Raw genomic sequence first — 22873 nt, forward strand, 5'->3', positions numbered from 1 at the left:
GAGGTCACGTCTTCTAGGCCTCTTGACTGTTCCAAAGCCAGCCGACTCGTTCCTCGTCACTTCAGCCGTAAACTTGACTGGCGGTCACCTGCCTTTAGATACCTTATTCTGAAGATCTCGTTCTTCTTGTTTTATCATCTTTACCACAAAAAGAATGTGAATGTCATACGTTCGGGTCCTCGATGTGTGTCTCTTTTGATAGCACATAGGAGCGGTGAGTTGATAATGATTGTACCTTAGCAGAAGAAGACCATCTCAGATGACGAATGCAACATCGTGAGGGGCAACGAGCAACATTGATCCTCGAGCAGTACGCGAGTCCAGAGCGAGGTTATAAACACGCCTTTCTCATCCGGTATCATACGTCTTGAGCATCAAACCTCGACATCGTCATCTTCTTCTTCAAAATTTTCTTCAAATCAAGGCGTCAAGACAGCTCCCAGCCGAGTCTCACCTACCATGGCATTCGGAACGTATCCCATCAAGGGTCTCCCGGTGCCAACTGGCGGGCCAATTCCCCAGCGAGAGGAGATCACGGCCTGGCGCAACAACCCTAAAAATGCCATTAAGGTTTCACTGCTCATACAGGCCTTGAACATTTTCCAGACCATGGACCCAGACGACAAGCTTTCCTATTACCAGGTGGCTGGAATTCACGGTCTGCCAGCTCAGTCTTGGGACACCGACCCCGCCCCCAACAAGAAGAAGAAGTTGCCCATCAACAGCACGCCCCAGTTCTACTGCCCCCATGGATCTCTCATCTTTCCTACCTGGCACCGAGCCTACCTCGCTCTCTTCGAGCAGTTGCTCAATGGGATCATGGAAGAGCAGATTCTCCCTACGATTGCTGACAACGTCGTGCGTGAAGTCTGGGCGTTGGAGGCCCAAAATTGGCGCATGCCTTACTGGGACTGGGCCGCGCCTCAAGAGTATATTCAGTCCTGCGGAGTACCCGAGATCGTGTCCCAGCCCGACATCAATATCATCTCTACAGGAGGTGCTCTGCAGACGGTACCGAACCCCTTGTACAAGTTCTCAACTTCCGTCATCAGTAAGTTCAAGGGGACTACACCTGTCATGGGCAATTCGATTGCGTTTGGCAACTGGGCAATTCTAAAAGATCATGCGGTCAGTCGATAGCTTTCAGAATCTAGTTCACCATTTGATTATCGAGCTGATTTTGTGTAGTTCTCTGAGTGCTCGGGCACCAGCCGTTATGGGATCACCAACAAAAAAACTCCGACACCGCAAGAAGCTTTAGGCGTTGAGAACAACGGCTTAGTTGCCAATGCTCTCGAAATACCCCAATGGGTCAAGATGGAGCAAGAAACTGGGAAAAAATTGGATCCTGATATGAAGGGATCTCTTCAAGACCAAGTCCACCGCCTCTTGACTCAAGGGTACTTCGCAAACTATGCCACTTTTGCTACTACTGAATATGGCGACAACGATCTCAACCCCCCTCCTGCTACCGGCTGGTCGTCTCTCGAGTTCCTCCACAACTGCATTCATGTCTGGACCGGTGGAGAGTACGCTAGCCCAGGTATGGGCCACATGTCTGACCTCACGGTTGCCGCGTTCGATCCAATCTTTTGGCTGCACCATTGTAATGTTGACCGGCAACTGGCTATCTTCCAGAAGCTCAACCCGGAACATTGGTTTGACGGAGGATCTCCAACAAAAGACGAGACAGCAGATGGTCCTCTGCACCCGTTCCATTCTGATACAAACGCCACCCTCATTACGTCGAACCTCGTGAAGGACATCACGAGTTACGGCTATACGTACGACAACCTCAACGTTCCTGTTGACGATTTGAAGAAAGCCATCAATGAGAAGTACGGCAGCCTTCGAAAGCATCTCGACAAGAACCCTGATCTGGACGGACGGACGAATGACTATCTCATCAACGTCCAGTACGACCGGTATGCTGCCTAGCCCCTCCTTACATATTGACGTTTGCTAACTACTCTTCGTCGAGATTCGCCTTGAATGGAAAGAGCTATGCCGTTCATTTCTTCCTTAAAGGAGAAATCCCCAGCGAGCCTTCCAAATACAGGGCGTCGCCCAGTCATATTGGCAGCATCCACACTTTCTCAACTGACTACTGGACTGCCGGCAACAGGAACGGAGTGGACTGTCAAAACTGCCAGAGTCAGCAGGAAAAGGGAGTCAAGGCCAAGGCGCAGATTCCCATCACCTTGGAGCTGTTGTTCCGCGCTGTGAGCCGTGATGACTTGTGGTCGGACCTGAGGAATCTCGAGTCCGATCATGTTCAGCAGTATCTCGAGCAGCACTTGAAATGGGTTATTGTTGCTGTAAGTCCTGCTATCCCACGGAAAGTCGAACTTCGTGCCTCGTTATTAACCGAATTCTGGGACAGGTGCCGGGAGATGTTATCCCAACGGAGAATCTCCCAGGTCTCAAGGTCGTGGTTCACGCAGGCAAGGGCCACCACCCGGAGGACACGACTCAACCGTCCAAATTTCACAGCTATAGGCCGATGTGGAGTGTCACACACGGCAAGACCGGCGGAGCGCGGCACGAGGATAATGTCGTGCATCCTGATGAGCTTCAGGGCTAGACTCGGGCATCCGGAAAGACGTCACTCCGGGTCTGCTGAGATCCACCATACGGCCCGGGGGCCGGAGCGGCTCCGGTACTTGGATTTTCGTGAGACGTGGCTTTCGACCCCGGGCAGTGAAATAGCCTTATCTGTAATATCTACTACAATAAATAAAGTATCTATCAATACGGGGGTTTTGCGAATTAAAGTAAGGTCTTCGGCCTATGAAATGACAACTAACCCGGTAGCAGTTTCTCTTCCTCGGTGCATACATAGACACGTGAGGTACACCGGCAATTGGTCGTAAATCTAGGACCAACATCTATCTATTTTCGCTGATCCGTCTGAAGAAAGCCCACTTGGTTCGTATCGTCCCGCGAGCGGATTGGTAGGACCGTCCAAGGAGAGGGTCTCGAGTCATGGAGCCGGAGACTGCAACACTGGCATCCGGGGTAAGGATTCGCTGTCGCTTACGGCCTTGTTGGTCACCGACTTCTCGCTGTCGCATTAATACGAATAGTCTTGAAGTGAAATAAAGAGGGGTATTTGAGAGCTACGGAGTCTCTCTGTTGCGGTTTGTCTGTATTTACTAAACAAAATCAAACTCTATTCTTGGGCATGAAGACGGCCTGAGTGAGCGAAAGCAAACCTGAAACCTTCACAGAATCACTGTCATGCCTTCTCCCAGAAGGAGTCCTGCGTCATCGAGTCCCGCCCAGCCTCAGTCGCCTCAAGACCACGCGGAAAATGAGGCGGTACTGGCTGCTGAGGAGGTGATTTAGTCTGCCTCTGTTGCCCGCATTAGAGCTTTACTGATGTGTGAACTTGTAGGCTGTCGATGATGCAACATCAGATTACGGAGTATGAAGATTTGGCAATGTCTCCCTTTGCTGTTGATTCCGGGCCCTAATGAAAGACAACGTAGGGTACCGCATCGTCAACGACGAGCGTGAGCGCTTCTATTCTCGACTATAGAAAGGAGAACGGCAGGACATATCATCGGTACAAAGATGGGAGTAAGGGCTTTACTATATCGAGACACCTTGCAGTGTACAGGCTTCTCACGGACGCATAGAATATAGCTACCCCAACGATGAGAGAGAAAACGATAGACTAGGTAAGTCTTCGTTGCTGTGAAACTTTCAGAGAGACTTCTCACGTAAGTAGACTTGCAACACAACCTGTGGCTGCTTACCTTCGACAATCGCCTGGGAACCGCACCGCCGAACGACCCGGATTTTCCTGTAAATCGCGTTCTGGATGTTGGCACTGGAACCGGATTATGGGCTATCGAGTTTGGCGATGAACATCCGGAAGCTGAAGTAAGCCCAAACGGTCTTTGAGCAAAACACCAACTGACGCCTTCCAGGTTCTAGGAATCGATCTTTCAGCTGCTCAACCGGAGTTGTGAGTGTGCCCTGACGTACGCCTTCAGCTGATGCTGGGGTAATGAACTGACCGTCTCAGCGTACCCCCGAATGTGAAGTTCGAGATTGACGATATCGAAGAGCCATGGACGTTTTCGAGACCGTTTGACTATATCCACAGCCGTCTCATGACATCCAGCCTCGCAGACTGGAGGAAATACCTGCAAAGCTGTTACGAGTAAGCGGATATCACTCCAGAAGACCAACATGGGGGACTTGTGCCAACTGATACAACCAGCAACCTCACACCCGGCGGCTACCTCGAACTGAACGAGATGGACCTAATCCCAACCTCGGACGACGGAACCTTGACCGACGACCTCGCCTTCACCAAATCTCTGAGACTCCTAGGCGAAGCGATGGGAAAGCTAGGCCGTTCGTATCAGGACATACCGGAGCTCAAGGATATGATGGTCGAGATCGGGTTCCGCGACGTCGTCCTGGAGAGGTATAAGTGGCCGACCAACTCCTGGCCGCGACATCACAAGTACAAGGAACTCGGCGTCTGGCAGAATGAGAACCTGAGTGCGGGCATGGAGGGCTTCATCATGGCGCCGTTTACGCGGATCCACGGGTGGTCGAGAGAGGCGGTTCTCGTGTTCCTTGTCGATGTGCGGAAGGATATCAATGATCGGAATATCCACGCGTACTTTTCAGTGTGAGTTTGACATTTTCTGAAGCTCCGCGGGAATTCACTAACTGAGAGTAGGTATTCTGTATGGGGAAGGAAGCCGGCGGTGAATGAGGGAGGTTGAGGTTGGATGGAGGTTCTCATGACTTGAAGTTCCGTTCAATTTTAGTATGCGGCTCGCGAATGGCACTCACCCATCGGATATGGGTGAGCTGTGTGGATGGTTTCCCGTGCCTTTCAGCTTGCCTTGTTCGCAGTACATCTCAATCCGTTTGTAAATACCTCGCAGCATTTTCTGCCCATCATTTCTCAATGGCAAACTTGATCAAGTCATGTGTTCTGCTGAAAAGCGAAGCCCGGGCGTGGTTTAAGATTCATGCTTGACTGACTCGCCTCACTATGCCATGAAGATGCGCGCCCTCTTCTAACCGAAAGATCCGACGAACCTCCGGCTCGATTGCCGTTCGAATGTTCACGAGTTGATAGACACTGGCGCGAAGATGAAGAGGGCAGTTGGTGAATATCAGCATAAGGCTCTTAGCTGTGTCCGTTGATAACGGCTCCCCGCGAGAAGCCGCCAACCAGTAAAGGAAGGTTGCAAGTAAGGCAAGGGATGGCCTGCCAATCAAGTGATGGAAGCTCAGAGCTTCAAGCAAGGTTCAAGTTGACAACTCACCACCTTTTGCTTACTCACTTGAGAGCTCTCTAGTCTACATTGTATGTCGAGCAGTATCAAGATACAAACTCCTCAACCTCTGCAGTAAGATGAAGGTTCGTATTCACCATGAACGGAATCCACGCTCGCAACCAATGTAAAACACAGGGAGGCCAAAAGTGGGTTGAAGCTGGAGGCTGGAGCTACCCAGGCAAGTGGGTGACAAAATCGATTTCCGCTCGACATATGCGACAAGCAGTTCCACCACTATTATCACTAGTATTGACACCGCTATTATTACTAGCATTAATATCTATCAAATAGAGTATATTTTTCTACGTATATACCTGACAAGGACTTTAATATAGAAAGGTAGTAATTATGATATGAGTAGTGAAAGGGGTACTTATCAAGACGAATAGCAGGAAATCGATTTTGTCACCCACTTGCCAGGTAGTCAGAGAAAAGAGGGAAAAAAGAATTAGGCGTTCGTGCCGAATTCAGGGACAAAGCCGTGCAGGGGCCAACCGCCCACACACAGTAGTTTAGAACGGGCAAGCGGCAAGACCTCAGTGGCTCAAACGGATGGTTGCAGTCCACCGCCTGCGGATACGTACCTTGAGCCGTAGGCTCGTGGGCGGGCACATTGAAGCTTGAAGGTGAGGTGGCTGTTAATAAGGTGCAAATACAGTGGAGGTTGCTGCTGGTGCCGCTGGAGACGGAGACAAGCGAGGTGTCGGGTGGGTGTGCTAACGACCTTATGGCTCCCAATTGTGTGTGAGATGTGTGTGGCCGGTACTTCTCCCCCTCTAGAGTACCTGCGCAGGGGCGGGTGGCCACGGCAAAGATCCATGTACTGAAGGGAGGTGCAGGTACATCCCAGCGACCTACCCGTTCTGGGTGTTCTGTCTAAAAAGTGGGTACCTCGGACCTCTGAGCACTGAGCAGCCATCGCGGGAGGCTCGAAAGGACACATTGTACCAAATCTGAAGTCATCCACGCCATTCAGGCCAGCTTGCCCTCCAGTTTCTCCATTTCGTTCCCTTCGACACTCAAAAGTCGCTCCCCTTCTTTTTCGACACACCAAACCAAAGACCCTCCACAGCTTACGGCCCTGCCACGACAACTCTCTCCTAGGAGCGCCAACGGTCTACCTTTGTCAATCCTTTCCTCTACCTCTCTGTCTTTCTCCTTCGTCGCAAAACCTCCCACACCCAATTGCCTTTGCCGAAACGTCAAGGTCAAGGCCAGCCCTCGGATCTCAACTGCGGTCAATCCTCTTTTTTTTCGCCTCACGGTTCAGACCCTCGTCTCTCCACCAGAAAACCCCGTCATTTCCGACGACCACAACGACGACTCGAAAGAAATAAAGTCGCCAGATCGAACAGCTGGTCTGTCTGTACCTTCTTGTGCAACAGCCACGTCTACCTCTCCTACGACCTCACTCCCTCCGTCGATCTCCCGCTCCCCACGATGGCTCAACAGAGAGGCCCTTCCTACGGCTTGGGTGCCGGTGGCCCCTCCGCCTCCTTTGGCGGTCCCAGTGGTGACAGCTCCGAGTCCAGCCCTTTGGACATGATCCGTCAACAGACGAGCAAGATTGAGGACATGTTGGACACTCTCAGCGAGCCAATCAAGCCGTGAGTTGGAACCTCGGCATCTTGACAGGGAGCTGTCGGATAGCTCGCCATCGCGTGAGACTCTTGTCGGCTAACGTCGCTCGATAGCTACCTGCCCGCCATCGGTCGCTTCCTGATCGTCGTTACCTTCCTCGAGGATGCTCTTAGAATCATTACGCAATGGAGCGACCAGCTCCTGTACCTTCATGACTACCGCCACAGTACGTCTGCGATTCCCTAATACCTGGCCCAATAATTGGATGTGCTAACTCTGTACAGTTCCCTCGGGTATCACCCACCTGTTCCTCATCGTCAACGTTCTCGCCATGGTCGCATGCTCCACCCTAGTCATCATCCGCAAGTACTCCGACTACGCGGTCGCCGGCCTCATGGGCGTCGTCGTCACGCAGGCTCTGGGATACGGCCTGATCTTCGACCTCAACTTCTTCCTCCGCAACCTGTCCGTCATTGGTGGTCTTCTCATGGTTCTCTCCGACTCGTGGGTTCGCAAGACTAAGGCTTTTGCGGGTCTGCCCCAGCTTGACGAGAAGGACCGCAAGATGTACTTCCAGCTTGCTGGCCGTGTCCTGCTCATCTTCCTTTTCGTCGGCTTCGTCTTCAGCGGCTCCTGGTCTGTCTGGCGCATTATCACCTCCCTGGTTGGCTTCGTTGCCTGCGTCATGGTTGTTGTCGGTTTCAAGGCCAAGTTCAGCGCCACTCTACTGGTTCTGATTCTCAGCATCTTCAACATCCTTGTGAACAACTTCTGGACTGTAAGCTTTCCCAATTGTCCTATTTCAATGCCCGACGTTTTTTGCTAACCATTTGCAGCTCCACGAGCACCACCCCCACAAGGACTTCGCCAAGTACGACTTTTTCCAGATCCTTTCCATTGTCGGTGGTCTTCTCCTGCTTGTCAACGCCGGCCCTGGACAGTTCTCCATCGACGAGAAGAAGAAGGTTTACTAGGAGAAGAACTCCTGAGGAGGAAAAACACAAAGCCCAGTTTCGGAAGGGCTGATCTCATACCTTTGGGGAAAAGAAAGACAAAAGACGATCGATATCATCTAGTCGCTTTCTTGGCATTACGAACGGCATACAAAAGGCTTGCAACCTTGTTCCCGCACTGCAGTTGCATTTTTTTGGGCGTTGGGTCAACGGGATCCCATCGCCGCATATATGATGGGTAGACACAGAAAGGATTCAATAGTGGGAAAAGGACAGTTCAAGCAGCGCGCTTAGGAAATGGAGAAGATACATTCAAGTTCATACAAGTCTCTGGATCCCCTTTCACGTCGTGTCTAACGCTGAATGTCTTTGCTGAAGGTCTGTCAGATAGGTCTGTCAGCTGGAGGTTGAGAACGTATACCTAAACTGTTGACCCCTAATCCTGGTCAAAGGCGTCCGCCAAGCTCCGGCACTAAGGTGAAGAAAGGGCTGGAATTGGCTACTCAGTCGAGGTGACTTGCATCAAAGGTGGCTATAATGAGGGGAACACAACCGTCGGGTTAGACTCTTTGCGATTGGGTGAGATTTGATGTGGATCATATGCAGGTCTTCAACGACCCCTCTAGGAACCGTATGCAGGATGTTGAGGGCCTGGCATCATATGTTCCCGTTGCTTACCTTGTTCCTTCCCAACTATGCTCGTATGCTTTTCATGACCAATTCGATTTTTTTTTGTTTCTTAAGCCTCGGTTTGGAGGTGTCTAGCTGAAAGCTTGGGTGCTTACTCCATTGTCTTGAATTTGCTTCTTCCAGCTTGAGATTGGCCACGCCTAATATTTCGATACCGTATTGTCGTTGAAGAAAGCGGTGTAACCTCACTTTAACCCCTCCTCTCCGTGTTCCCACATTGAGAGATCATTGACCGTTTTCGACTTCAACGACACAAACGGGAACTCGTAAAAAGCCTCCTTCAGAGATGATATCCGAAGTTCTTAGACACTCGATATTGTGAGATAAAGTCAAAAGAACATCACCTAGCACCAAAAAACAAGGGAGCAAACCCCCTCACCCAAGGAAAAGCAGAGAAATATTCCTTGATATATTACGGAAAGGAGCCAAGAAGGAAAAAGAAACCAAACAAACTCCCAAAAAGCTCTCCTTCCCCTTGCTGCAAACATGGCCGAGGCAATAGGCACAGCAATAGGCGTAGTAGGTTTTCTAGGCCAGCTCTTCGACGGCTGCGTCAAAGCCTACGGCTACTTCTCCGCGGCCGCCAACCTCGACGCCGACTCGCAGCGGCTGCTGTGCAAGGTGCGCATCGAGGAGATGCGCCTCGTCGTCTGGGGCCGCGGGTGGGGCGTGGCCGAGGGCCGGCTGGAGGCGCACCTGAACGGGTTCAGTCGCGAGGCGGGCGATCCGCGGATGGCCGGGTTGGCCGAGGGGATCATGAGGGAGTTGCACGCTACCGTTACGGACTTTGGGAGGTTGAGGGAGAGGTATGGGTTTGTGGAGGATGGTGGTGGTGGTGGTGCTGATGGAGGGAATGGGAAGTTGGGTGCCGCCGGTGGTGGTGATGGTGAGAAGGGAGGAGAGGGGAAGAGGAGGGATTGGAGGAAGGAGATTTCGAGGAGGGCCAAGTGGGTTATTGCTGGTATGTTTCTCTCCATCAAACATTTTGATCTATGTTGTATATGTTGTCAGGTCGCTGATGAGCGTGTGGTAGACAAGGAGAAGTTCACAACCCTATTAACTGACTTGAAATGTGAACCTCCCACCTAAACTCCCATATACATCTCAATATCAAAACACTAACACCCAAAGCAACCAGACTTCAACGACGGCCTGGAACAACTCTTCCCACCCCGCCTCCTCCTCCCTCCACCGCTCCTGGCGCCACTCCCTCCTCGACTCGGCCCACCGCGACGTAGCCCAGCTCGCCCTCCTCGAGTCCTCCTCCGCAGACTCCTACCCGCAGCTCACCGCCTCCGCCAACCTCAAAAAGCTGCGCATCAACCTCGACGCCGAGCCCCAAGCCTCCTTCCGCCCGACGTTCGCCTTCCGAATCCCCCGTACGGACCTCGATCTCAGCTACTCGCCAACAACGACGCCCTTACTCTCACCACCGTTACCGACGTCCCCTACCCCCAGCACCAAACGCCGCAACTCCTCCACCGCGAAGGCAGCCTCATCGCCCTCCTCATCCTCCCTGAACCTCCTCTCCCTGACACCATCAACAACAACGACAAACACAGCCCGCACACACGCAACACATACAACCCACGGCCCAGTCCTCGTAGAATGGGTCGAATACGATCCCTCCTCGCCCGACGAACGTTTCCTCCACCTCCGCCGCCTCGACGACCTCGCCCGCATGATGCACTCGGCCTCCTCCAACCACCCGGACCTGCACACGATAGACTGCGTAGGCTACACCGACGACGCGAACAACGCCCGCTACGGCCTCGTCTACCGCTGTCCCTTGCTCTCTCAACCATCCCTACCCGCGGCCTCCCTGCCCATAAAGACCAAAACCAAGACCAAGACCCACACCGTGGCAGTAGCAGCAGCAGAATCACCACAGCCACTACCAGCAACATCCCACTCAACTCTCCACACCCTGATCTCCTCCCCTGACCTCAAAACACCAGACCTAGACGATCGCATAAGCCTCGCATCAACCCTTGCCTGCGCCCTCTGGTCTCTCCACTCGCTAGACTGGCTCCACAAGTCCCTCTGCAGCGCAAACATTCTCTTCTTCCCCTCCGCCGCCTCCCTCGCCGCAATCCGCGCCACCACCGTCTCCGCCGCCGTCGTCCCGGACATCGGATCCCCATACCTCGTCGGCTTCGATGCCTCACGCCCAGACTTTGACGCCGAGATGAGCGTCAACCCACGGAACCCCAGCATCCTCGACCTCCACAGGGACCCACGGTCGCTGAGCTCCGGCCTCGGGAGGAAGCAGTACTGCAAGGGCTATGATGTGTACAGCTTGGGGCTTGTATTGTTGGAGATTGGGCTGTGGAAGGTGCTGCAGACGTACTACAAGCCACATTACTCGGCGGAGAAATGGAGGGATAGGGTCATCTTGCCAGTTTTGGTTCCAGGACTGGGGAGCAAGACCGGAAAGCTGTACAAGCAAGTCGTTGAGAAGTGTCTGACGGCCAAGGATGACATGTCTAGCAGCGAGGCTGGGCAACTCATGGAGTGGGTGGTCACAACGCTAGAAAGCATACGCACATAGGGCCCTAGATATTTACTACGACATCAGCGTCAGTTAGCTCGTATAGTCCGACGGTGCCAGGACACAAGAGGAGGAGGAACACGAGGCCGGCGCCTCGGTTGTCATGCATTCTTTGATAGCAACTTGTAGTGTGTGAAGAGTGTCGAAGGATGGTGATCCACAAGCAATGGTGATACGCCCCCCCTCCGTTTCCCAAATCAGCAAAAAGGAAAGAAAAAATGATATAAAACAACACCGCCGAGGACCGTCGAGTTGTTGACTGACTTCGTCCACGGACGGCTCAATCCGGTTTCCTGTCCCCTAATCGCCCCTGCCATCGCACAAGATTCATATCAGGTCGTGATACTCTCCAGGAGAGGTTGAGTGAGTTTTCGGGCGTTTGCCAAGCCAAAACCAGCGAACAAGAAAAGTTGCGCGTGTCTCTGCACCGTAAGAACCCCCGACCAGAACAAAGCTTGAAATTTTTGGCGGGTCATGTTTTACAACGACCCACCACCTCAAGCGCAAGTCTGGGCCCGGAGCGAGTTTGGGAGCACTCCGTCGGCAAATCGTACACCGGTTCTGGGTGCGCGCCCGGTGATGGTCGGCTTGGCCTTTCTGAGGATCGTCTTCTGATCCGGAGAAGTGGTTCGTTTAGATGAAGAAATAGACGGGCCTGCAGACGAGGTAGGTGTCTGGAGGCGTGCCGCAGACCCGTCGGATTGTCAATCGATACCGTGCTGTGTCTTGAGCTGCGCTAAACGAGCCTGGCGAGCCTCGAGGTCCTCTTTTGACTTGAGCATCTTCTCTGGCTGGTGATACAGAACTAGTCATCAAGTTAGTATGGATCCACAATTGTTGAAGATGATCAACAGAGACATACCGATGAGGTATCGGTTCTGGAAGTTGAAGCCGTTCAGCTTGTCGCAAGCTTGCTTCGCATCCATTACGTCTTCATAGACAACGAAGGCGGTACCCTTGGTGCCGCTTGCAATGCCCTGACGGACCTGTCTGTGCTATGGGTCAGTAACGATATCGAGGAAGGCGGTGTTTGTCATCGATGAGAGGTGCGTACCGAATTGGGCCGAATTTTCCGAACAGGTCGAACAACTCCTCTGGAGTTACGTTGTAGCTATGTCGATGTCAGTCTTTGATGCTGATCGTCGCGTGGGTCATTGTCGAAGGGTTGGCGAGGCTTACCTCAAGTTCTTCACGAACAGAGCTCTGTACGACAACCAGTCAGCCATGTCTCTCCCATCAAGTTGCACGCCGGCCAGGGTAGGTATCAATCGGAGCACGGAGTAGTAGGATCAAGGTAGTAGGTAGTAGGCGAGGCCGGACGGAGGTGGTCGGCATGGGCCGTGGGGTGACCTTGGCCGGCGGCCGGAAGTCGTGTGCGGCCAAGGCAGGGAAAAGATGCAAAGATATACCAGCCTAGCAGGTAGGCAGATTCGCGATTGGAAGAAATCGGACTTACCGGTTGACTTCTGGGGCTAATTTACCGCCGCGACTACTCATCTCTCGATGCTCGGATGACGCTGAGAGTGTTCGATTCGGGTTGGTGAACGCTCGTGAAAAGGACAAGGACGCGCTGGGGGGGTGTGTGGTGAGGGATGGACGGATGTTGGGATAGGATCTGGAAGTTCTTAGGAACAGCGAAAATGGGGAGTAGGCAGTAAATGAGGCGACCGACTGGCGGGAGGCAAGGATTGGGCGAAGGTGTCCACGTGACATGGTTGGACCCACAGGCCGTCACGCGGTGGACCACTCATCATGCGTTCCCCGTCATGGAAGGAGTGGACGCACCAAGACACTTTGCACTGGGACAGTGCAGCAGGCACGGCAGGCCGCACTTGCACGCAGAGAGGTTACGCTGGGGAACGGCACACCCAAGTGGGTGACAAAATGGGTTTCCTCCCATACGTCTTGAACAAGCACCCCTTTTACTACTCGTATTAGAATTACTACCCCTTCTGTATCATAACCCTTCTTATATACGTAAAAGAATATACTATATCTTATAGATAGTAGTACTGGTGATGACAGCGGTGGAAACTGCTTTGTCGGATGTGTTCAAGCGGAAATCGATTTTGTCACCCACTTGACACCGCACACCGTAGGTACTGGGTACGTACTTGCTTCGGCTTTCCGCAGACGTGGCACCCGGCGACCAGACACGCAGACTGCGAAAGACGAAAGACGCGCCCGCGGCACCGAACGCCTATCTCGGTCTCCGCTCACTAAAACAACACTCGCCGGATAGACTTTGGCTGGCTCATGTCACTGCCACCCTCGATGTCGCTAGGGTAATTGGGTAAGTCTTGAGGAACTCGCGCACTTTTGCCATTTCAATAATGTCTCCGCTGATGGTGGCTAGGCACCTCAAAAGATTGGAATGTCATTTGCTGGTATGTTGGCAAGCTGATGGTGTTGGTGCCGGATGCTAACGTCTTGATGTTTCCAGCGGGAATGGTTGCCGGCCTCGACTGGACTTGTCCAATTTGAGGCACCTCTGCATTCCCCGAGTACTTACGGGAAGTCAAACTACCTTACATTCATCCAAAGCAATACCTTGGGTACCAGTACCTACCACCACCACTCCTAGGAGGCACCTTGACACCGCACCGCTGGGCACCGTTTGGAGAAGCTATCAGAGCTTGAGCACGCCATACACTTACTGTGATCAATGCGAATATTTACCCTCACCATGGAACACGCTCGAGCAGACGATTCTCATGCATTGGTTCCTGAGGATCGCCGTCGTCCATTCCAGGTAAACCAGTCACTTCAGCGAAAAAGGTCGACGAGTGGACCTTTGTACAAGTCACAAGACTGGGTCCCAGATTGCGTAACTTGATCAATGCGATAGCAACCTACCAACCAGGTTATCTCTGCTATCGCATAATCTGGGGAAGGCAAGGAGGCTCTGAGTGAGGCACCCCTGTGGACAATCAACTGTTCGAGAAGGGGACTTGGAACTTGGACATTTGCTGCTAGCATTGCTAGGCGTCTTGGCTGAGCCATGTATCCGTGCCTTATTGTGGTAGGCGATCTCCAATAAGCTGGGCCGACCTGCCCGGTTTATCATTCAGGCCCTCTGCAGCAGTGACAGGCCAGGAACTTCCCCTCATGTCATGCTCAGCACCACGGTAGCTACCTACTTTACATAGCAAGGTAGTATGTCACTCTATGTATATGAAGTCGGGTGTTGTTGGTCAGCGATCTGAATAAATACAGACAACAAAAGCGTCATCAAGCCACCAAGTCCATGGCTTTCACGCGGATGCCGCCGTTTGATGAGCTCCCGTTTCTTTCATCGGCGGCCCAATTGTTTCGATTCATCCGCCATGAGCCAGCGGCCGGTTCGTGTTTCTATTTTCCTACCTAAGGTACAACGTGGACTCAGCGTCAAAGCCAAACAAGCCTCTCAGGGTGCCAGGCTATGACGCTGAAAGGGAAAAAAAGGGGACCTTGCTCGCCAGGGGATCCGCATGAGGCTAAACAACCACACCTCCAGCAGGTTTTTGTTGTGCGTAGTAGAAACGCTCTCCTGAAAACAGACCCGACTTCACCTCATCAGCGCCGTTGCCATTGCAAAGGTATTCCTTAAACGACAGACGGGATACTCACCCCTCCTTCGCACCTGCCTTGCCGTGTTTCTGCCCCTGCACCTGCCGCATTCAATTATTTTGTTCTTTGACGCTGCAGTTGAATGCTACTGACCGCCCACAGCACACATACAATGGCGTCCTCAACGGTCCCCAGGCCTCACATCAATGGCAACTGAAGAATTTCAACCCCTTTAGATCACCATTGACGTCGGCCCGGACTCTCAAGTCAACCTCAGGTGCTTCTTACTCAATTTTAGTCCACTGCCCTCTACCTCAGACCTTTCTCCGGAACAATTCAGTTCCTTCCCAGAATACTCCTCGCAACCTCGGAAAAAACTCATTTCTTCTCACTCCATCACTCAATCCGTCACTCACACCACATACCCACCTACACATTCATACGTACACACAAACTTCATATCGCGATATCCGGCTCATTCGTCTGCGTCAGTCCACCCACATCATCAGCAATGGCGCATGCACTAGCAGACGATGTCTTCGTCGGATTTGACGTGCCCGAAATCGACAAGCCATTCTTGCACGATGTCCTCGCTGCACCCGGCACCCCATGGGACGAGAAGCTGGCCATTTACGACGTCGGTCTGTTCAGCGGATACGAGGATTGGAACCTGATGCTCGAGAGTGCCGCCTCACTCAAGGAGCAGAGCCCGGCTACATCCCCTCTCGATGCACAAGATCTCCTAGCCTTCGTCCCGCGGGTTAAAGAAGCCACGCTAGCCGCCGACAAGCTGCGTCAGGGTTGGGCAGCGACTGACCAGTCCATCAAAAAATTAGCCACGCTTCTGCGGGTTCATCGATCAGGCGTCGTTGCTGCTCCCCAACCTGCTATCATCAAACGTGAGCGAATTATCAAGCGAGAGGGCGTCTCCAAGCGTGGACGGGACGATGCGGAGGAGGTCGAAGATGAGGATGCCCAGCCCAACAACCAACGAGTCAAGCGACGCAAAGTCGCACCCAAAACATCCACATCCCACTACTTCGCGCCTCCCGCGGCCGAACAATCGCCACGCATCCAGCCAGAACAGTCATCTTCATTTTCATCTTCAGCTCCGCTGGCTTCCGACGAAGTTCGGGCCTACACACCGGCTGTCATCCGCAACGGAATTGCCACGCCCAATATCACGCCTCGCAAACAGTCTCTTGAGAATGAGGCCCCGAATGACACCACCGGAAAATCTCCGAAGGAATCGACCAGCGAGGCCCAGAACGCCGCTTGTGCGGCTAGCGGAGCGAACGGTGATGACGCCGGCGATTTAAAAGCCAGCGGCCCGCAGACAGCCAGGGATCTTCGGGCAGCGGCGCCATCCTGGCCATCCCCGCCCAACAGTCCGTCTCCGATGAACTCGTCCGAGTTATTGTCCCTCGAGGACTTGAGCCGGATCAAATCGGAGAACTAGGCCTTTCCGGCCCCTCGCCGAGGCGGAAGACGGCCGTCAAGTCTCCCTTCTTCAACCTGCCATCGTCAGCCAAACAGTCTCCTAGATCGAAACGCGGCGCTGGTCTTGTATCAACGATCCCCTTTCCACGACTGACGGCATCAAATTTTGGTCTCATTCAAGAAGAGTTTGCTCACGAGCCGTTTTGGCTGCTTGTGGTAGTGACCTTCCTCGTCAAAACAGCTGGGACGCTGGCCATCCCAACGTTTTACAAGGTCAAGGAACTCTTCCCAACACCCGAGGCCTTGGCCGATCCAGAGGCGACACGGATCATCATGAGTATGATTCGCCATCTGGGGCTTTCAGTTGTGCGAACAGCAGCGATACAGCGGTATGCTCGAGTTTGGCTCGAAACTCCCCCGACAAGGGGGGTTGTTTACAGAGTGAAGAATTACGACAAGAGAGATATAGAGGCGATCGCACTTCGACCCGACAGCGATACTGAGCAGTGCTTGCCTGAACTGCCTACTACTGAAGATGCCGACGATGCCTGGGAAATGGGTCATGTCACGCAAGGCAAATACGCCTTGGACAGCTGGCGAATTTTCTGTCGGGACGAGCTTTTGGGGCGGGCCGACGACTGGAATGGCAAAGGCGCAGCGCCCAATTTCCAACCCGAGTGGATGAGAGTGCGACCCGATGACAAGGAGCTTCGGGCGTGTCTCCGATGGATGTGGATGCGTGAAGGATGGGAATGGGATCCTGTCACGGGCGAGAAGACAGTTCTTCGAGACGAGATGCGAAGGGCTGTGGATGAAGAGCGCGTGGGATATGATGATACGGGAGGTTTGAAGATCCTTGACGAGCCGCGATCAGCCTCGAGATGAGGCGCCTTTTACTTACATTCGTCGATGGTCTAATGATGGGGTTCAGCCACGGGCTGGATATGATGATATTTGGTTTGATACCCGCACCGTAGAGGGTGCTGCGCTTACAGCATAAGCATGCGACGCGATATATACCCGTCAGAAGACGGGCCTTTTCAGTATATCATAGTGGTCATTAGCATTAGACTCCAGGCCCAACGGGCTACAATGAAGTTTCTGGATGCTACTCCTTAATCAGATCGGTCATGACTTGTGCAACTTCCAATGTTTACGCCATCATCCCAACTCCTCACCGCTGAGTTTACCTTTTTTCAGCTGTGTCAGTCTGACTGTCAGCCAATCATGATTAATGTTAGTTCCCCAGGCGGTCCTTTTCGTAGCACGACGTTGCTGAATCCTCCCGATGGCCTTACAAAGTCAAAATCTTGTCTTACACGCCGTTGCAACCACACGTTGCCTGGCTGCGCACCTGAGAGGATGCCACGTTTTTCACATCTCTCGATTCGCCGACCTGGCCGATGGATGTCCACTGTGGGATCAGAGATTATGTTCATAGAGTAACAACATCATGAATATTAGAAGGAAATCTCTTCATATCCCAGGTGCTTGGCTCGTCGTCCAAAAACGCAGGCGCAGCTCGGTGAAAGTGGAAGGCGCCCACGGGTGAGGTATAAGGTGCCCCGCATCGCCCTTGCTGAGGTTGCTGCAGGCGAGCGCGGGTCCTGTACGGCTTCTGCACCGGGAACCTTAGCGCTGAGACCCCACCACCCTCTCACAGCGCATCCAGCGCCGGGGCGGATGTCACCCGCATCAGAGCAGTGGAGGGGGCGGGAATGGGGGAGGGACCTAGGATTGCCCGTAAGAGTGGAGGGTACAAAAGGCAATCGCGAGACTGGATCGTCCCTTCCCCCTCCTTCCCCACGTCTTGAGCGATCGCGTGGTTTTGTTCCGGAAGCCACCTTCGTTGACGTACAACTTCTTCTTCTTGCATCATCCTCACTTCCACGACATCTCGTCGGAGGCTCAGACTATTTCGCTATGGGGTCACAAATTGATTCACAAGACGAGTTCACGGTGCTCGTCACTGGCTTCGGCGTAGGTTTTCTACATCTCCACCCGGCTCCCGTTCCATTCCCCGATTGCCCCTCCTTTCCTACCCCCGCCATGCCGCCGCAGCGTGACTACCGTCCATCGCATCGCAACCGACGAAGGGCGACGCGCATGGCTCCACGAGAACAAACATCCTCCTTCACAAAACAGGTACCTTGTTGGCTAACAATCGCTCAATCGCAGCCTTTCAAAGCCCAATACCCCGTAAACCCCTCCTGGGAAATCGCCCACTCTCTCCCAGCATACCTCCCGCCCCTCCGCGCCAAGAACCCAAAAGATCACCACTCTTCAACCTCACCCTCCATCTCGTCCTCCTCTCGGCCCCCCCCGCCGGTCCGGATCCTTGTGCACCCTGAAGCCATCCGTGTAAACTACCAAAACGTCCGCCGCCTGGTGCCCCAGCTATGGGACCCGGCAATCCATCCGCGCATCGACGCGACCGTCCACATCGGCATGGCGGGACCGCGGCTATTCTACTCGATTGAGCGCCGCGGTCACCGGGACGGCTACGCTTTCCCTGACGTTGACGGGAAGAAGCTCGAGGACGAGGATAGGCGGAGGGAAGAGGGCGAGAATTGGGTGTGGTACGGCATGCCGTCTGAGATTGAGACGGGGTTGGATTTGGCGGATGTGTTGGAGCGGTGGAAGGATCATAGCCCGGTAAGTCTCTGTGCCAGGACTACGAATTTTTGTAGTCCAGGGTTGGGGCAGGGAGTGTAAGAAGAGTGCTAACATCTTGCGCAGGAGGGATCCGACCTTCGTATATCTGAAGACGCGGGACACTACCTCTGCGACTTCATCTACTTTTCCAGCCTGGCGCATCTGTGGAAGGCACAGAAGCACCGCAGGGTGACGTTTCTTCACGTCCCGTCCGACGCATCCGAGGCGTCCGTCTCCAGAGGTACCGAGCTGGCGATTCAGTTGATTCGGTCTATCGCCGAGAGCGAGCTGAGTCGCAGACGTAAAGCAGGCGAGGAGGAAGTCGTGAGTAAGGATGATAAGATTGCGGTTGAGCTGCGGGTATGATATTTGTGATCGGCAACTATGAAATCTAACGAGCATTATGAACCACGGTTGGGCAGGATACACATGTCTGAGTACCTAGGTAGGCGACAGGGCACCAGGGTTAAGAAGGGGGGCATTGGGATGCATGACGGATCTAGCCTGGAGTTCTTTGTGCCATTTACGTCTGTATGATTCAGCTAATCAGAAATATCTGACGTATCACATCAATATGGCCATGTACCTCTTGGTTGCCGTTCCTTCTTAAAGTACTCGCTTGATCAAGCTAGGCGTAGGTGTAATCACTTCGTTCCAGCTCTCGCTCGTCAACCCCTTGTCCGATGAAGACCGAGGGATCTTATATGGCTTTACGAGACAGTCCACCATAGACAGCAGCTTGAAGTCGAGCTTGTCTCCGAACACGGGAGCCCACTATCAGCCCTGGCAAGCGCTCCACGAACTAAAGTTGGCAATCAGAAGGCCCTTTTCTCTAGTTAAGAGACTCTGTTATAGGAGTTTTGTTCGAATCACAATTGGTTAGAGACGTTGTGGTTGGAAGGCTGAAAGTGGCCCGGTACAGGAGCATATCTCTTTTTACCTAAGTCACGTAAACAAATTACTCTTTACCCCCTCTCTGCAGCCTCGATCATCTCAAAAAACGTGACTTATACCTTAAACGCGCGTTTATTTTTTATTTTTACCATCTTGAATATATAAGGGGATGATATGGCGTTTGGGAGGTGCTGCTTTCATAACTCGGCCCTGGCTTTGGATTCATGTATGTTTTTGGGTCTTGGCCAAGTACGCTTAGAATTCCTACGAAGATGACTGAGACTGTACTCACACGCCAGTGGGTCGACAATGTTTCTACCAAAAACCTGAATATCAAAGCCCGTAAATCTATTGAATACTTTACCAGGTATGTGAAGTGACGCGGTCGGAAGGAACTGACCTCCATAGCGCCCTTACACATCAAGCCAAGGAAGGTATCACGCCGCTGACCTTCCATTGAAACAATCAGCATACATAGCGGGCTTCTTCACCTCTACCCTTGGAACGAGCATGTAATAAGGTAGCGGACGGATTCTGGATAATCGATCTCCGGACAAGCACACGGTCACATGATCTTGCTCCTGCCGCAGTGAGATCAGCAAACCCTCAGGGTATGCCTTATAGGTAGCCTAGTGCCTTCTCAACCTAACAAAGTGTACCGGGCCTAACGGCTGAGGGCGAAGGTCGTGAAGTCTTGACTAGTCCGTGATGCTCCGGATTATTTCTGGGCTCCGGCCTTCAACCCACGGTGGCTCCTGTTGTTTTTGCTTTTCTTTTTACCCCTTTTGACTAAAGGTAAGATTTTTAAGATCTAGATCATCTTTTACTAAAGTAATACTGTTCGTTTATACCAGAATATGAAGCAGTCGCGATTGAGAGAAAAGGTCAATAATACGGAAGGTGGTATGTATAGTCCTTCCTCATCCGGCACATGCCACCCACCTCCTTCCACTTCGGCGATGCGAATGGATCTCGCCCGATTCCTCCTTCTCCCACATTCTCAGGTGTAGGAACAATATAATATAAGATATTACATTTTGCCTCGGCTAACAGGCTGCCCTGTGGTTAAATATACTAACAGCTTGGAATGATATAAGCTACCGTAGATAGGAACATGAGAAGCTATTGACATTGTAATTTAGTTGAAGATGTCAAAAGGGGAAAAAAAAGCAAAAGCTTAGGTACTCAGTCCGTAAATCAAACTGCATCCCTACGAAATCCTCCATCCGTTGACTTCTCGAGATTTCATACCAAGTTCTGTACTAACGGACCAGGGCGTTATACCGCTCGACCATGAGGATCGAGTGGGCTTGGTTGAGGTAGGAGCAACCTCAACCTGACTATGAAGCAGACGCTTTGCCTAGAGGTCGGATGGAATCATCAGGTAGGCCAGAATGCCGGACAGTACTCTCATCCGTGGTTCGAGCGCGCCTCGTACCTTCCATATCATTCACAACATCCCTTGCTCAGCTGGCATCTGCACCTCTGACCACCAGAAGCGAACCGATACACCTTCCTTCTGAAACATAAATAGCGAAAAAAAAAACCTCGATCCCAGAAGTGAAGATATTAAATTAAACACCTGGTCAATCCCACAGCGGCTTCTTCAGCGCCATATCATCAACAAACCCAGACTTCTGCACAATGACCGACGCCTATGTGAGGTCCAACTTAGGCTTCGGCGACCGCTCGATGTCAACGCTATCCAATGGAAGACCGGGGACTACCATCACGCCGCCGAAATTCACCCCAGCCCGCAGACTGCACGATGATACTTTGATCATCGCCTACAGCCGCAGCAAGCGCGGAGCCGAGAGAGCGTGAGGACATTTCAGAGATACAAAAAGTAGCTTGTAGCTTCAAAACCAAGATAGTATGGTGTTTAGTGAGGCCCGTATATCTCACGACAACATCACATGAGCTTGAGCCTTGTAACAATCTAGTGCTGAAGCGCACATGTGAGCGCACAGCCATGTTCCAGACGAAGATTCTGCTTTTCCCTGAGCACTGGGTTATCATGTCAAAAGCAGGGTATTCACCACTCGGCGTCGATCCGCGCAAAAGACGCGTAAATTCGGCCCCTTCATTGACAACCAGACCCATGAGTGCCACGATAACAGACAAATGGACCTTCCACTTTGAGGTTCTTCAAGTCCATCTAGCAAACTTGAAGAAAGGGCCAATCCCGTGCCTAGCTAGACCACATTTTCCTACGAGATTCGCTGAATAAGGTTTGAGGGAATGAATTGAAGCGTTCCTCCCTTGTGTTTGTGGGCGTTCTTCAAGAATAGGCAGGAGTTGAGCTGAACGACTAGTGTCCACGTCTCATGGCCGTTGAGCTCAACGAGAGACCTTTTTTCGTGTGATACTGGCAAGATTCACAGGCGTGCTACACAAGCTACCTTACGCCAGATCGAAAATGCAAGGGCTCTCGCGGTAGGATCATCCTGCTCTCAGTCTGGCAGAGGCAATCTGCCAATAACCAGTGCCATATCTCGTCGGTTATGTAAGACAGGTACAGCTGGGACCGGAGAGATACTCTCCAACCAGAGCACCATAAGGCTTTTTAAGTATTGTCCTCTAGGTGTCCGTAGTCGCTTATCCTAGCTGATCAAAGCCTTCGAGGAAATCTTCAATCTTCATTACTATCCAATCTGGAAAGCTTGGTTCAGTCTCCCAGACTACATACTGCCTGGCTCTGGGGGCCCTTCGTATCGTATTCTGACATGTATTCACAAGGGGTTAAAGAAGGAAGGCGGCAAAGGAGTATACTTATGTGATGGAACCGATAGGTGATTTACTCTTATAACTATGTGATCGATTTCTATGTTTTATTGAGAAACTCAAGTTCGTTGACACATTGCGGTGGCCAGCTGTTTCGGTTCATTGCTGTTGGACAAGCAGGCCGACATTCATATACGCGTATACATTACGAAGATGATTTAAGAAGAGGTCAGAAGCCCAAGCAAATACAGACCTCGCGCTCAATCAAGGTAGAATCCCCAGGATCTCGCAGATAAGCATGGAAATCACCTTGATCACGAGGTTGGGGGTACAGCTGGCCCCTAGATACGTTTCTTTCGCACCGCTTACTCGCACCGCTTGCGTCTCAGGAGTGACTGAGGTTGCCATAAGTCAAGTCATTAATGAGCTTTACGGCGGCCCTCTTTGCTGGACAGCCTACTTTGACGCTCTAAGAGTAGCCCACAAATACTCTTTCGGTATACGCGACGGAACAAAGGTACATA

The 22873-nt window shown here is 52.3% G+C and overlaps 6 protein-coding genes across 6 annotated transcripts; 5 read left to right on the top strand and 1 right to left on the bottom strand.

Annotated features, from left to right (window-relative positions):
* Positions 1 to 459: 459 nt before the first annotated feature.
* N0V96_002083 (uncharacterized protein) lies at positions 460 to 2584 on the top strand (the record flags this gene model as incomplete). The annotated part of the gene is made up of 4 exons (XM_065756430.1): positions 460 to 1128; positions 1189 to 1925; positions 2126 to 2318; positions 2384 to 2584. 4 exons carry the CDS (start codon positions 460 to 462, stop codon positions 2582 to 2584), a joined length of 1800 nt encoding a protein of 599 aa, XP_065614799.1.
* A 4168-nt stretch (positions 2585 to 6752) lies between these two features.
* Positions 6753 to 7867, top strand: ERV29 (ER-derived vesicles protein erv29; the record flags this gene model as incomplete). Its single annotated transcript, XM_053187880.2, has 4 exons — positions 6753 to 6919; positions 7007 to 7119; positions 7178 to 7671; positions 7730 to 7867. The coding sequence occupies 4 exons, from the start codon at positions 6753 to 6755 to the stop codon at positions 7865 to 7867; spliced, it is 912 nt and encodes a 303-aa protein (XP_053055384.1).
* Positions 7868 to 9022: 1155 nt separating this feature from the next.
* N0V96_002085 (uncharacterized protein) lies at positions 9023 to 11087 on the top strand (the record flags this gene model as incomplete). The annotated part of the gene is made up of 3 exons (XM_065756431.1): positions 9023 to 9497; positions 9570 to 9579; positions 9668 to 11087. The coding sequence occupies 3 exons, from the start codon at positions 9023 to 9025 to the stop codon at positions 11085 to 11087; spliced, it is 1905 nt and encodes a 634-aa protein (XP_065614800.1).
* A 704-nt stretch (positions 11088 to 11791) lies between these two features.
* Positions 11792 to 12313, bottom strand: N0V96_002086 (uncharacterized protein; the record flags this gene model as incomplete). Its single annotated transcript, XM_053187878.1, has 4 exons — positions 11792 to 11892; positions 11950 to 12077; positions 12142 to 12198; positions 12267 to 12313. The coding sequence occupies 4 exons, from the start codon at positions 12311 to 12313 to the stop codon at positions 11792 to 11794; spliced, it is 333 nt and encodes a 110-aa protein (XP_053055382.1).
* Positions 12314 to 15147: 2834 nt separating this feature from the next.
* On the top strand, positions 15148 to 16961 carry N0V96_002087 (uncharacterized protein; the record flags this gene model as incomplete). The annotated part of the gene is made up of 2 exons (XM_053187877.2): positions 15148 to 15934; positions 15973 to 16961. The coding sequence occupies 2 exons, from the start codon at positions 15148 to 15150 to the stop codon at positions 16959 to 16961; spliced, it is 1776 nt and encodes a 591-aa protein (XP_053055381.2).
* A 1563-nt stretch (positions 16962 to 18524) lies between these two features.
* On the top strand, positions 18525 to 19097 carry N0V96_002088 (uncharacterized protein; the record flags this gene model as incomplete). The annotated part of the gene is made up of 2 exons (XM_053187876.2): positions 18525 to 18731; positions 18816 to 19097. The coding sequence occupies 2 exons, from the start codon at positions 18525 to 18527 to the stop codon at positions 19095 to 19097; spliced, it is 489 nt and encodes a 162-aa protein (XP_053055380.2).
* Positions 19098 to 22873: the final 3776 nt, after the last annotated feature.

This window comes from Colletotrichum fioriniae (genome assembly GCF_027942845.1).
Source record: "Colletotrichum fioriniae strain IMI 355084 chromosome Unknown scaffold_2, whole genome shotgun sequence".
NCBI lineage: Eukaryota > Fungi > Ascomycota > Sordariomycetes > Glomerellales > Glomerellaceae > Colletotrichum > Colletotrichum fioriniae.